This window comes from Dryobates pubescens, chromosome 17, assembly GCF_014839835.1.
Source record: "Dryobates pubescens isolate bDryPub1 chromosome 17, bDryPub1.pri, whole genome shotgun sequence".
Taxonomy (NCBI): domain Eukaryota; kingdom Metazoa; phylum Chordata; class Aves; order Piciformes; family Picidae; genus Dryobates; species Dryobates pubescens.
The window spans coordinates 10,922,226-10,934,401 of record NC_071628.1 but is presented as its reverse complement, the minus strand read 5'-3'; the positions used below and the strand labels follow the sequence as shown (position 1 = coordinate 10,934,401).

The window sequence follows — 12,176 nt, the reverse complement described above, 5'->3', positions numbered from 1 at the left end:
CCTTCAGTGTTGGACTGAGTGTTTGTCCTTTCTGGAAGAGTTTTGATAGCCTCTGTTTTGTTTTTTCCAAAGCTTCCAGTAGTCCCAAGAGCAGTTTGCCTGTGCCCATGGGCCCACCTGTCTATGTGGACTTGGCATACATCCCCAACCACTGCAGCGGGAAGAACACAGATCTGGAGTTCTTCAAGCGGGTTCGAGCGTCGTATTATGTTGTGAGTGGGAACGATGCAGCCAATGGAGAACCAAGCCGTGCCGTGTTGGATGCACTCCTGGAAGGGAAGTCTCAGTGGGGGGACAACCTGCAGGTAGGTCATGGAAGTGCCAGGGAGTGTGTGTGATGCTTCTCATGTCACAAGTGCTGGGGAGGTGTGTGTCACAAACATTTCTAGAGGGAGCACTCTAAGAGGAAGTATGGTCGGGAGCACTCTAAGAGGAGCACTCTGAGAAGAAATGGTACTGGGCTTGTCCTGCTCTGCAGTCTTAGAGGAGTTAGTTTGTACCCAGGAGGAGGAGATCCAGGGAATTATGTGAGTGGAAGCAGTTCCATATCCTTCTGAGGGAAGAAAGCACTTAGGGATCGTACACACCTCCTCATCTGCTGCAGGACAAGTGTATCCTCAAGTGAAAGCAAGCACTCAGGGCCCTCAGTTGCAAGTTGGGTCAATAGGCACATCGTCAGGCCATTAACAGTGACACTCTCAGCATTGTTCCTTTGCACACTAAGGGATCTTTTTAAGGCTGTCCCTGAAGCTGCTCCCCCCTGCACTGCAGCCATTTTCATCACTGTGGTGTCAGTGCTGCCAGTGTGCAGCCAGCTCAGAGCCTCATTGTGCTGGTACTGCATAAAATAAAGCCCCATCTCTGCCTCAGAGAACCTGACATCTGAAAGACATTAAGTAGAACAAGCAGTACCAAGGGTACAGTGTTCCAAAATTAATGGGAAATTTTAGTCTTGGCTCCTGTGGGCATTGTTTGTCACTGCAGTTGTTCTCAGACAATCATCCCTGCTGCTTTCTTTTCCCAGGTGACTTTGATCCCAACACATGATACTGAAGTGACACGAGAATGGTACCAACAGACCCATGAGAAACAGCAGGAGCTAAACATCATGGTACTGGCAAGCAGCAGCACTGTAGTCATGCAGGATGAATCTTTTCCAGCCTGTAAGATAGAATTCTAAATCTCCCACACTTTGCGTTCATCCATTGACTCTCCAATCACCAATGCAACATCAGAGACACCATCTAATCACAGTCCAGTTCTTCTCTGGTTTAGTCCTCTACATGGTTCCCATTTGTCAGGCAATCGGGTATCCATCTAGCTCAGCACTGGATGCCATGAGAAAGAAGTGCAGGGCTCTGTAAAATGCTGGACTGAGCTAAGATTTCTTGCAAGAGCAGTCGCAGGCCAGGGGCACTTTTACTTTCCCTGCTTTATTCTGCTGCCTGTACAGTTTCTGTATACTATCTTGGCTGCCTTGCTGCTGTGAGAGCTTGTTCTACTCTCTTCCTGGCTGCCTTGTCATTTAACTTGCAGCACCAGGAACCTCATCGTTCTGGTGAGGGCTGATGTGCTGCTGCTGCATGTAGACGGTGCATGGGGGGCAGAGAAGAAAATTACTTTGCGAAGAAAATGCACCTAGGGGAGGAGGGGAGGTGAAATCCTCCAACTGTAATGTGACAGTGAAAGTCATCCTTCCATCTCCCCCCCTGGACATTCAGGTGGTATTCAGAGCAAGGGGACCTGTCCTCCAGCTAGGCAGGGCCACCATTTGCCAGCTCTGCAGGCTTCTCCCATGTCTTTGGCTGTGGCATCCTGCAGCACCTGCTGGCTCTGGTGAAGGAGCTGGGACGAAGGCCATGTTTGTTTGGGGATGTCAGTGGGAGGGGAAGGTTCAGCCTGTTGTTCTTTGCTACAAAGGGCACATCCCTAACCTGCTAACTGGAGTTTTGCATAGTGACCAACTTCCTCCTGCACACCAGCAGTGTGACAGCAGGAGGCACAGAGGGGCTGTTGCCTGAACAGTCACACAAAAAGAGCATCCAAACGCACAACTATAGCCCCCTCTAAAGCAGAAGGGCTGAAACAACCCTGGCCCCTGCTGGCCTAAGATGTACGAGAAACCTCCCTGTCCTTGTAAACCAAAGGGGCTCCTGAGGAGTGGGGTGAGGCCCTTGAGGAACCCACCTGCCGTCCTGAGCACGGCTCTGGCCAGGGCAGCTGACAGATGACAGCTCCACAAACAGCAGCAGTTTCCTCGCTGCCTGTATGCTGGCAGTCCACTGTGTTGCTGGCAGCTGGCTGTGTTCAAGCATTTTCTTGTCACCCCCTAACTGTGCAGGGTGTGGCAAACAGAACTTGTGGTGTGAGGAAAGAGAAACCCCTTCCAAAAACACCTGGGGAAAGCAGGTTACTAAATGCAGGTGCTCTTAGTTCCTCCACGACCAAGGCAGGGACATGCAGACTCCTGTTGCCAGCACAGATGAGGTGCTGTGGGAGCTGTGCTGTGCACACCTTGCAGCCTGCTCTGGGGCAGGTCCTTGCTCTCTGGCCGTTCTGGCAAAGAGTGCAGTTGTGTGCTGTGAGTGCATCCTTGCTCCCTCCAGCAGTCTCCCTGAGTCCCCTTGGTGTGCACACCCAGCCCAGTGGCGGGGCTCCAGTTCCTGCAGCACGACCAGCTCAGGAGGGCGAGCGCTGGGGTGTGTGGAGACTGCAGCACCTGAAAGCATCTCGGGAGAGTCTTCTCCCAAATCTGGCTGTTCTCTCTCTGCAAGACACACAGGGTGGCAGCAGGGTGTGCTCTGGGGAAGGAGAGATGAGTTGCAAAGCAGTGCTGCAAAGTGTGACGTACAACTCGGAGGCATTTCCATCTGCTGTGTCACCCGCTGGGCTTGGCCCCGAGCCGAGGTCTGACTCCATAACAAGCGTCCTGGGAGCCTGCGTCGAGCTTGCCTGGGACACTGCAGGCTCAGTGCTTGTTTTTATTTGGCAGCTGACATAAATAAAATGCTGCTTAGAAACCTGCTCCTAGGACTAAAACGTATTTTCTAGGGAAATGGTTTATTTTGCATTTAATTTATATATTTATTTTTTTCTGTTAAGCTGCATTTTGTGTGGATGTAATGTTTTAATTTATACATGTTACCATGACACCATGTGCTCTTAGTGTCAGTCCAGAGGTTTCTCGGTACAAATATTTCAATGCTGCAATTTAAGTGACAACATAAAAAGACCATAGAGAACTTGCTGGCAGGAAAAGTGGTCTCTGTTTGCAGCCCGAGAGGCTGTCTGAACCCAGCAGCTGCAAGACAAAGCCGAAGGCTGGCAGCCCCTCCCCGGGGAGCACCCAGCCCTTGTTAGGAGCATGGGAGCTTACTCAGGGATTTAGCAAATCCCTGCCCTGTATCCATTTTCCCCAGGGACCCAGGGTGTGTCTGCCAGCAGCACAAATACTGTTCTCTGCAGCCTGCTGGGGCCAGCGCTCACAAGCGTTGGTGACAGCAGCAACTGCAGGCAGCGACACACCTGCTCTGCTCCCTAGAGCTGCTAGGGGATGGCTTCAGAGCTGGGGGAGACCCTGGCCCCCCAGCCAGGGACTGGCTGCCAGGCAGAGCAGTCACAGGGCACCAGCAGGGGAACAAACGTGACCCTCACAGAGTGCATCCCTGTGAGCGTGGCTAGGTGTAAAAGCTAATGCACTAACCTTAGATAGACCCACACATGAATGTTTTCTCGGTTTTAAACTTGAAGCAATTCTGACTAAGCAGCAGTTCATAGTGAGGCTTTGCAAGGTGCCTGCATCCTCCAGGCAGGAGCATGGTCACTGGCACCTGCCCTCCACGTGCCGTGCTCCTGCGCGCCGCAGCTGCGCTGCTTGGGCAGCTTTATCCTACACCAGTTCGCTTCCCTGTCCTCGAGGCTCCACACTTTTTAAAAGTCTTTTGTGGCAGTCTGTTCTGCCTCCAGCTTCTCTCCCTTCTTCTTTGTCTTCCTCCTTTCAACCTCCCTCCCCTCCTCCGTCCCCTCCCCATCCCCTTCAAAACCCACAGGGGGGGGGGGAAAAAAAGACTTCTTAAAAAAAAAAAAACAAACAAAGGCAAATTTGTAAAGAGTCTGACCCTGCTCAGGCTGCAGGAGCCAGCAGAACCCATCCAGAGCCAGAGGTAACACAACACTATAAACAGTTAAACTCTGCTTTTGCTTGTTTCTGCATGTGGGCAACAACGCGTAACCTTCCTGTATGTAATAGGTACAAACTACTCTTTTAAACCTATAATTAAAGAAGTGAACGTCTTAACTGTATTGAAATGGCAACTCGTGCTCCTAGCTTCTTCTATGCTAAATGTTTAAGAACAGAGCCCTGATTCTTTTCTTCAGCATCATGTTTCTCTTCGAATTTAGTTCCTTGAGTTTCGTCCCTTTTGCCCCTTTCCACGTGAAACACTCTGTAACTAACTGCTGTCAGGAGAGGAGCCCAACACATCAATAATAAAGCCACATTAATTGCGAACAAGAACTTCCAGTGGTTCCTGGCTTTCTTCCAGCGAGTTGCTGCAGCAGGCAGGATGCTGCTGCCAGTCCTGCACCAGCACTGCACCTTCCCGGGCAGCTGCTAAACCTCCTGTGGCCCCTGGGAAGGGACAGGCACGGCAGGGGCATGGCGCCCACACGGGGCACCGGTGGGGTGATTTACAACTCTAGCCGCCCCCCTTCAGAGGGCATCCCGTGCCCTGCTCAGCAGCCAAGGGCCAAGCGGGATGCAGCCCCTGCTGCTCAGGCAGAGTCCAGTCTGTCCTGCCAGCACTGCAGCTCCCGGGACCTGCTCTTCAGTGTGGCCTTCTACCTGCCCCTGCACTTCTTGGAGAGGGCAGCTCTGGCCAGCACTGTGGCATTCCTCAGGCTGGGAACATCTCTCATCCTGGGGGATAGCAGCCCATGGCACTGCTCAGCCAGGTGCTTTGGCCACCCTGCTGGGTGCCACCACTGCTGGCCCTGGGAGGGTGTGGGCAGGATGGGAGTAACCAGGGCCCTGGGCATCACCAAGGGTCATGAGTGGATCTGGTGCTGCTCTGTCCTGAGGTGCAGGCTGTGGCTGCAGCCTCAGTCCAACAGGCACTGGCCTGGGCTTCTGTTCCTCCAGGTCTCTAACACACAGTTGTCCATGAAAGCCAGAACCTTCCCCACACCACAAGGCAGACCCTGGCACACAAGCTCACCAGATCAGGCTGGCACAGGGTGCAGGTCCCCTTTCAGCACAGTGCTGCACTTCAAGTGCAAGCAAGCATCACCTTTCTTAAACACCCCAACTGGCAGCAAGGGATTGTCAGGCACGAGGACACAGGACCCAGGACAAAAAGGTATGGCTCAAGCGAAAGGAGTCCAACAGGCTGTCCCGGCGGCTTTGCTCTACTGCAAACCACCCTGGCACCTGGGAACCCAGGATCTCTTCCCCAGTATGACTAGGTCTGTAAAGAATAAAACAGCGATCTGGCCCTCTCGACCCAAGCCCCATGCCTGAGCACTCACTTCCGCTGTGATTTCAGCCAGTTTCTCTTCCAGGAGGCTGGAGAAGGAGCAGAGCTCGCTGAGTGCCAGGCACCTGCAAGCTCTGGCAGACACACACTGCTGTGCCAGTCAGCATCAGAGACAGAGACAGCAGAGCCACAGCGTAGGTTTACTGTGAACACATCATCACAACACAGCATGGAGATCTTTGGGCACAGCTTCACAACAACACAGATCCTAGCTAAGACAGACACGCAGACTTGCCCACAAGCAGAGGCACGGGGGGCGCGGCCCTGGGCTGCCCTGGGGCGCGGCAGGGACCCCCGCGGCGCTCGTGCCCTCAGGCTTGTGCTCACAAGTCAGTTACATAAATAGATTTTAAATACTTCTCATTTTATATAGAATAAAGATTTCTCCTTATTGGTTTCTAATAATCCTGATTTGTTCAAATAGCAGTTTCTTTTAATTTCTGCCACCAAGACTTCAGAGCTGTACCCTGCCTGACCCTTGGGGACCAGAAAAAAACCCGTGTGTGTCCTCCCTGCCCACCTCTCTCAGGCCGGATCTCCAGGCTCCCAGCTACCTGCCCCAGCCCGGCAGGAAAATAATCCAAGTCCGTGCCAAAGAGATGTTTTCTTGCCAGTGGCAGTCTTGAATCCCATCCCCTCACTTCTTTCCTTCCCACACTCAGAACGCTTTCAGCTTTTAGTCTTCCTGCCATGGACTTCCTGGACCTGGTTTTGGTGGCCAGTGGTGGGAATTGAGAGAGGGAGAAGGAAGGAACAGAGAGGAGGTTGGTGGTTGTGACGGATCTGATTACTTTGGGCCCAGAATGCCTTTCTCTAAAGGCTGTGAGCCAAAAAAAATCTCAAGGGATCATCTGTCCCCTTTGGACTTACCACCCCAAAAGCCTTGTCTGCACCAATCCTCGTAACTGCCAGTGAGCACAGGCCCCTTGGGACACCAGTGCAGCCCCCTGTACCTGCTCTACGGAGGTGCCATGCCAGTCCCAAGTCTGCATGTGGTGTTCATTTAATGAGGCAGATGGGGCATCATCTCCTGCTGAACAGCAGAGAGCTGGCTTGGGGAGGAGCAGAGCAGGCTCTTCCATGCCCCAGAGCCCTGTGGTCTTGGGACATGGCTTGTTCTGTGCTGTGGACAGCCAGCTGCAGGAGGTACTGTGCAAAAAGCTGGGCTGCCTCCAGGCTAGAAGCGCTTGCAGTGTGCTGTTGTTCAGTGAGCTACTAGTTCTGCTGATCCTCCTGGCATAGCAGCTGTAGCTCCTCCTCGCTCTTCTCGGGAGACAGTGGCTGCACCTGGCATGGGTGACCAGGCAGAAGCTGGCCTGACACAGCACTGTCCCCCAGCAGCCCCTTGACCTTGTGCTCTGGGTCCAGTGCCACTCCCAGCAGCTCTTCTTCACAGGGTATCTCTTTGGACAGCCCTGACCAATTCAGGCCAGTCATTCCCCCCACATACCCCTCACCTGGCTGCAGGGTCTCCCCAGCCAGCCTTGTATCAGACCCTGCACCACACTTTGGGTTTCCTGTGTTACTTGGCTCTGACATTTCCCTAGCTGATACTTTTTCATCCAGCTGCACCATGCTCTTCTCCACTGGGTTAGAGTCCTCCTCTGCCAGCTCCAGGACCCTGCCTGGCTCTGGGTCCGTACTCCAGGTGAGGCTGTCTGGGGCACTTGGCTCTGCCACCACCAGCAGCTCAGGCATGCCCGCTTCCACACCTGGAGCCTGTCTCTCATCTTCCTCAGGGGACTGGCCAGTCAGTTGCTCCTCACTTTTGGGGGGACTGATGGAGAGTTTCTCAGTGAAGCTGAAGCGAGCGCAGTTGTCCACAGAGGTTGGGGAAGACGGACCTGCACTGGAGACAGTACTGGACGGGCCACTGCTGTCTGCAAAGAGGAAGAAGATTCTTAAACATTTAGCTGGTACTTCCCCAGCCCACAGCCTGGGACAAGTTGTCACAGTCTGACAGTTCTGCAGCCAAGAGGTTGCCATGCAACCTGGCAAGGACTGGCAAGGACTTGCAGCTGCTCTTAGGTGTGCTTCCGGCAGCTCAGCTGATGAAAACCTAAGCACAAACGCAACTGATCTTGCCATAGAGCAAAGAGTGGATTCTGTTCTCATGGAGCAGATGTGCCATGTGATGCTGGGCCTTGAGCTGAAAAGCAGTTTCCTTCACTCTCTCACTACTATAGAACACTCTCAGCTTCAGCCTTGCTCCTCTTCGTTCCTGACCCACACAGTCCCTGAATGCTGAGCTAGAGTCACCACTGTAGGAAGAAATGTTGCTTCTCTGCTAGTGCTTATTCTTGCCTGGTGTTGTACAATAAACAAAACCACAGAACAGATCTCAATGACATCTAATCCAATAAAGAGAGGAAGACTGAACAACTGTTCTCAGTCAGTTGAGTGCCCTGACCTTGCTGCCTGCACATACACACACCACTGGCACAAGGAGTGAACAGCCAGAAAAAGAGCAGGAATGCTCTTTCAGTGGCAGCCTTGACTTGGCAGCCCTTGGCTAACCTTTTCCCCTTTGAATTCCAGTCAGGTCTGCAAAGGCACTAACAAGAGTCACCAGCTCTGCAGAGACTGTGACAAGTGAGGCTCAGGAGCGGCAAAAAAGCCTGTGGGTGAAGAACTAAATGAACTTTAGTCCTGCATAGAGGCCTGGGTGAGGCATGCGTGTGGGAAACGAAGGCATTCCCCGTGCAGCCCTGAGGTGACCTTGTGTCACAGAGAACCACAAAATTTGAGGTGAAAACAAAGTGCCCTCCATGTCTTAGTGCCCAAAGCAGAGAATGTCTGGAGAGACAGCATCCACCCAACAACAGCAGATGTCCTCATGATGTACAATACTACAGAGTCCCAGTCTGCATCTTTCTTTGAAACCTCTTCACAGGACACATGACTGCTTTCCCTTTTACCTGTTTTCCCTTTCTGTTTCTTTGAGGGCAGAGCATAGAAGCCCTGGGCACTAGTACCAGGCTTCCAGCATTTGCCACCCTTTACTTCCTTTCCTCCACCATCATTCACCCCAATCAAGAAGGTAGCACACTCACACCACGGGGGCTTATCTGAACGCTGGCGCAGTGGCAGAGAGGATGATGACAGGATTCGCTGGGACATAAAGGGGTCTCCTGGTATCTGGCTGCCAATCATTGAATCAAACAAAGCTTCAAGAGAAAAAAGGCAGAAGAAGCACAGATCAGTAGTATTCAGACAGAGAGAAATGTCACAGAAGCCATGAGCAGGCACTTCAGGAAGAGATCAGTGACAGTGCAGATTCAGAGCCCTGTCTGTCAGCTCCTGGGACCCTTGAGGCTAAGATCTGCCCATCTGGAGTTGGTGTCCACCTCACTGTTCAATCTGCTGGAGGCAGATCTGACTTGTCTCTCACATAAATGGCCTAGGATGGCTCTGAGCTAGATCCCACAGCTCCCTCCTGGACTAGAACACCCTGAGGCAGGTTTCAGAGGCTGTGCTCTTGCCAGACCCATCAGGCTGAGCTGTTCCAACAGTGCAAAAGACCAGAAGCTCTCCTTGCCTCCACTCTGTCCTGGCCTACCCAGAATAAAGGCCACCCCAGCAGTACCTGCAGTAGACTGGACGTGTGAGTCGCTGCAGCTCTTGCACACAGCCGTCAGGAACTCGTTGACCTGTCGCAAAGACAGGGAGTTGTGCAGGGTCTCCAGGGGATAAATGGTGGGAACCATGGAGCAGCCTTCAAAACCTGGAAGGAAACCCAATCAGAAAATGAAAAGAGCAAGCAGCAACCTGAATCCATGCAGGACCACTCACGGCTGGAGGAGCTGGGCAGTCTGGGAATCAAACAACAGGCACACTCAGGCCTGGGGTCTCCTCTTCTAGGCCAAGAAATTGGCCAGCAGGCCACCACATGCAGTACCAGGCCTGAAAGCAAGCACCCAGGCACACGCAGGATGGGGAAGAGGAGGAAACACCTCTAGCAGCAGCCGTGTTTGCTGCAAAGCCTGTGACCCTTTGCTCAAATAGATGGTTGTGATGGAGACCTTGGCACAGTGCCCCACTTTACAGAAGCTACAGAGAATTGGAATGAATTCAGCAGAATTTCTCTAAAGGGACTCCCACCAACAGTTGCCCCCAGCCTGGGACACAGCCCCATGGCACTGCACCCTGTGACACGTGCGGGCAGCCTCCAGCAAAGGCCTGGCAGGCAGCTTCCCAGGGAGCAGCAGGGCAACTGTGGCAGTTGTCTGTCCCCTCAGCAGCACTTCACTGCCAGAAGACCCAGAGTAGCAGAAATAGGTGTCCCAACATTGAACAGACACTGGCTCAGAGCTCAGCCACATCAAAACCATTCACAACAAACTCTTCGCTGCTCAAGCCAGCGCAGTATTACAGCACAGCATCTTCCTCTTCATCCAAGCTTCTTGGCAATGCTTTGTGGCACCAAGCCAACCTGAAACTGTCAGAGGAGCAAGGGAATAAACAAATGAGTCTCTGGGCATACAGGAACGAGGCCGCCTCCTGTTCTGTGCCTCTTCGGTTTAAAGACTTCCAAACTTCTTAAGCTCAGGCTTCCCATTCTGTGACTCCCTGGCTCCTGCTGAAGAGCTCAAAAAGACCCTGGGGAGGAATTGGATTTGTTCCTACAGAGAAGGAAAATTACTTTGAAAGGCAGAAAGCACAACAGCTCTTGATGCACTACTGTGTCAGCACACAGCCCAGCACGCTGGCAGGCTAAAACTGATCCTTCAGCTTGGCAGCACCCAAGTAGATTGAGAGCACCTGGATTATCTGCTAAATGTAGTCATTATTCCACTCACCTCCAGGACTGTCTCTGCTCCAATCTGATCACCTAACCCAGTTCTGCAAGAGGAAAGGAGCATAACACAGCAGATAGTATTTAGAGTGACTCCACATGCAACATGAGGAGGCTGCAGACCACCTGGTTTGCAGTGCTGCAGAGACATTCACTGCCATAACAGGTACTGGAGATGAAGAACCCTCCAGACAGTCCAGAGAGGTTACCTATGCCACAAAGGTCCTACAAGCATCAGCTCAAGACATGAAAGATAACAAATCCTTGGCTAGAAGGAAGGAATGTAAGACAGGAAAAATACCACATTCTTCTGTCCCTTGCTGAGAGGTTCTTGTTGAGAAGTGGAAGTACTGAATAAGGAAGAGTATCTGTTATTTTCTCAGAAGCATTCTTAAGACAGAGCAGAAGGAAAAGGGTGAGGGCAAGACTTAACAAACAGCCACATGGAGGTGGTTGTGGAGCAGCACAGTGTGAGGCTGATGTCACTTCTGGAATTTGGTGCAAGAGGAGCCAAGGTTGGCTCAGATATTGGGGTCTCCAAAGAGCAAGGGAAGAAGTTTGAATATAACATAGGGCAGAGAAATGCATTTACAAGATATACTGGAAGCATTGATCTGAGTGCTTGGGCACTCCTCATAAAAAAGAGGAAAATCAAGGTCCAGTGTTAAAGGAAGCACATGACACTGACAACACTGCTCATGTGAAATGATACACCTTCACCCCCAACGTGCCAAGTGCCTGCTCACACAGCTCTGCTCACCATCGTGCCCCTTAACTGGCCTCAAGCAAGTAGAGAAAAAGAGAAGCTTCCCTCCTCAAGGTGAGGCACAACTACTTTCATGCAATCCCTCTTGTTTGTGTATGGCAGCCTGCTTCACCTCCCTTGACCTCCTTAGCTGCTGGGAGGAGGCCAACAATGGCAGCTTGATGCCACCACAGCAGAGTCAAAGCAGAAGGCACCTCTCCAGACCATAACCCTGATATGTGCCAGGGCAGCAGCCAGCCCCTGACAAAGGCTCCAACTGCTGCTGCACCACACACACTGAGCAAAGAATCAGCATCTTTGGTAAGGAGCAACAAAATTGAGTGCAAACCATGAGAGCCTCTCCAGCCTGACAAGACACCCAACACTGGTCACTCAGCTGCTTCTGCTGCTTCCCAAAACCTTCCCTGGGGCCTGCAGGGCAGGAGGCTGTGATGTGGGCAATGGCACAAGAAATTGGACAGAACTACAGAATCACAGAATGCATGGGGTTGGAAGGGACCCTTGAAGGTCCCCTTGTCCAACCAATGAATTCTGTTCACTTTGTACCAAAGTCATACAACAGCCCACAGAGGAACAACTTCCATTTTCCATTTCTTCCAGGTTTGACTACCCTGGCTGCATGAGGGCAAGCTGCTTTCTCCTGAGCCAGGTCTGCCCTGTGGGAAGAGGCACATGGCAGGGCTATGCCAACCACAGCAGCTAAAAATGAATCCTAAAGTCAGCTGTCATCTTCTCTGAGCAAGGAGTACAGCATGGTTATGTCTCCAGAACCTCAGTCCAGTCAAACAGGAAGAATGCATGCATGCACCATATGTACATGAAGCAGGAATTTTGCTAACCAGCCTTTCTAAATTTAAGCCTGTACAGTCAGCCTGAAGGTCCACCCTACCTCAGCACCTCCCTGCCCACGCTGCCAGAAGTGGCTGTGAATGAAGGGGGATGAGACAGCCCCAAACCCCAGTGACCTGCAGCTCAGAAATACTCTGAACCTGATGCGTTTCTTACACGTTCTCCAGTGTTCCCTTCCTCTCCTCCACAGGCTCCTGTCCCCCCTTGAACTCAGTTAAGCTCCCAGCACCCC

At 52.2% G+C, this 12,176-nt stretch overlaps 2 protein-coding genes across 9 annotated transcripts in view; one reads left to right on the top strand and one right to left on the bottom strand.

Annotated features, from left to right (window-relative positions):
• MAP1A (microtubule associated protein 1A) overlaps nt 1-1,603 on the top strand; it is a 51,945-nt gene extending 50,342 nt beyond the window's left edge. For both annotated transcript variants that reach the window (XM_054169293.1, XM_054169294.1), the window contains 2 exons: nt 73-305; nt 1,025-1,603. In XM_054169293.1, coding sequence (XP_054025268.1) covers nt 73-305; nt 1,025-1,180 — 389 coding nt within the window. In that variant the 3' untranslated portion in view covers nt 1,181-1,603. The remainder of the gene's footprint in view (nt 1-72; nt 306-1,024) is intronic.
• Nucleotides 1,604-5,655: 4,052 nt separating this feature from the next.
• Nucleotides 5,656-12,176, bottom strand: part of PPIP5K1 (diphosphoinositol pentakisphosphate kinase 1) — a 45,859-nt gene continuing 39,338 nt past the window's right edge. For 6 of the 7 annotated variants that reach the window (XM_054169257.1, XM_054169261.1, XM_054169263.1 and 3 more), the window contains 3 exons: nt 9,121-9,258; nt 8,588-8,701; nt 5,656-7,414 (listed from right to left, as the gene is read on the bottom strand). In XM_054169257.1, the coding sequence (XP_054025232.1) occupies nt 6,750-7,414; nt 8,588-8,701; nt 9,121-9,258 (917 nt within the window). In that variant the 3' untranslated portion in view covers nt 5,656-6,749. The remainder of the gene's footprint in view (nt 7,415-8,587; nt 8,702-9,120; nt 9,259-12,176) is intronic. The other variant, XM_054169262.1, reaches the window with a different exon arrangement.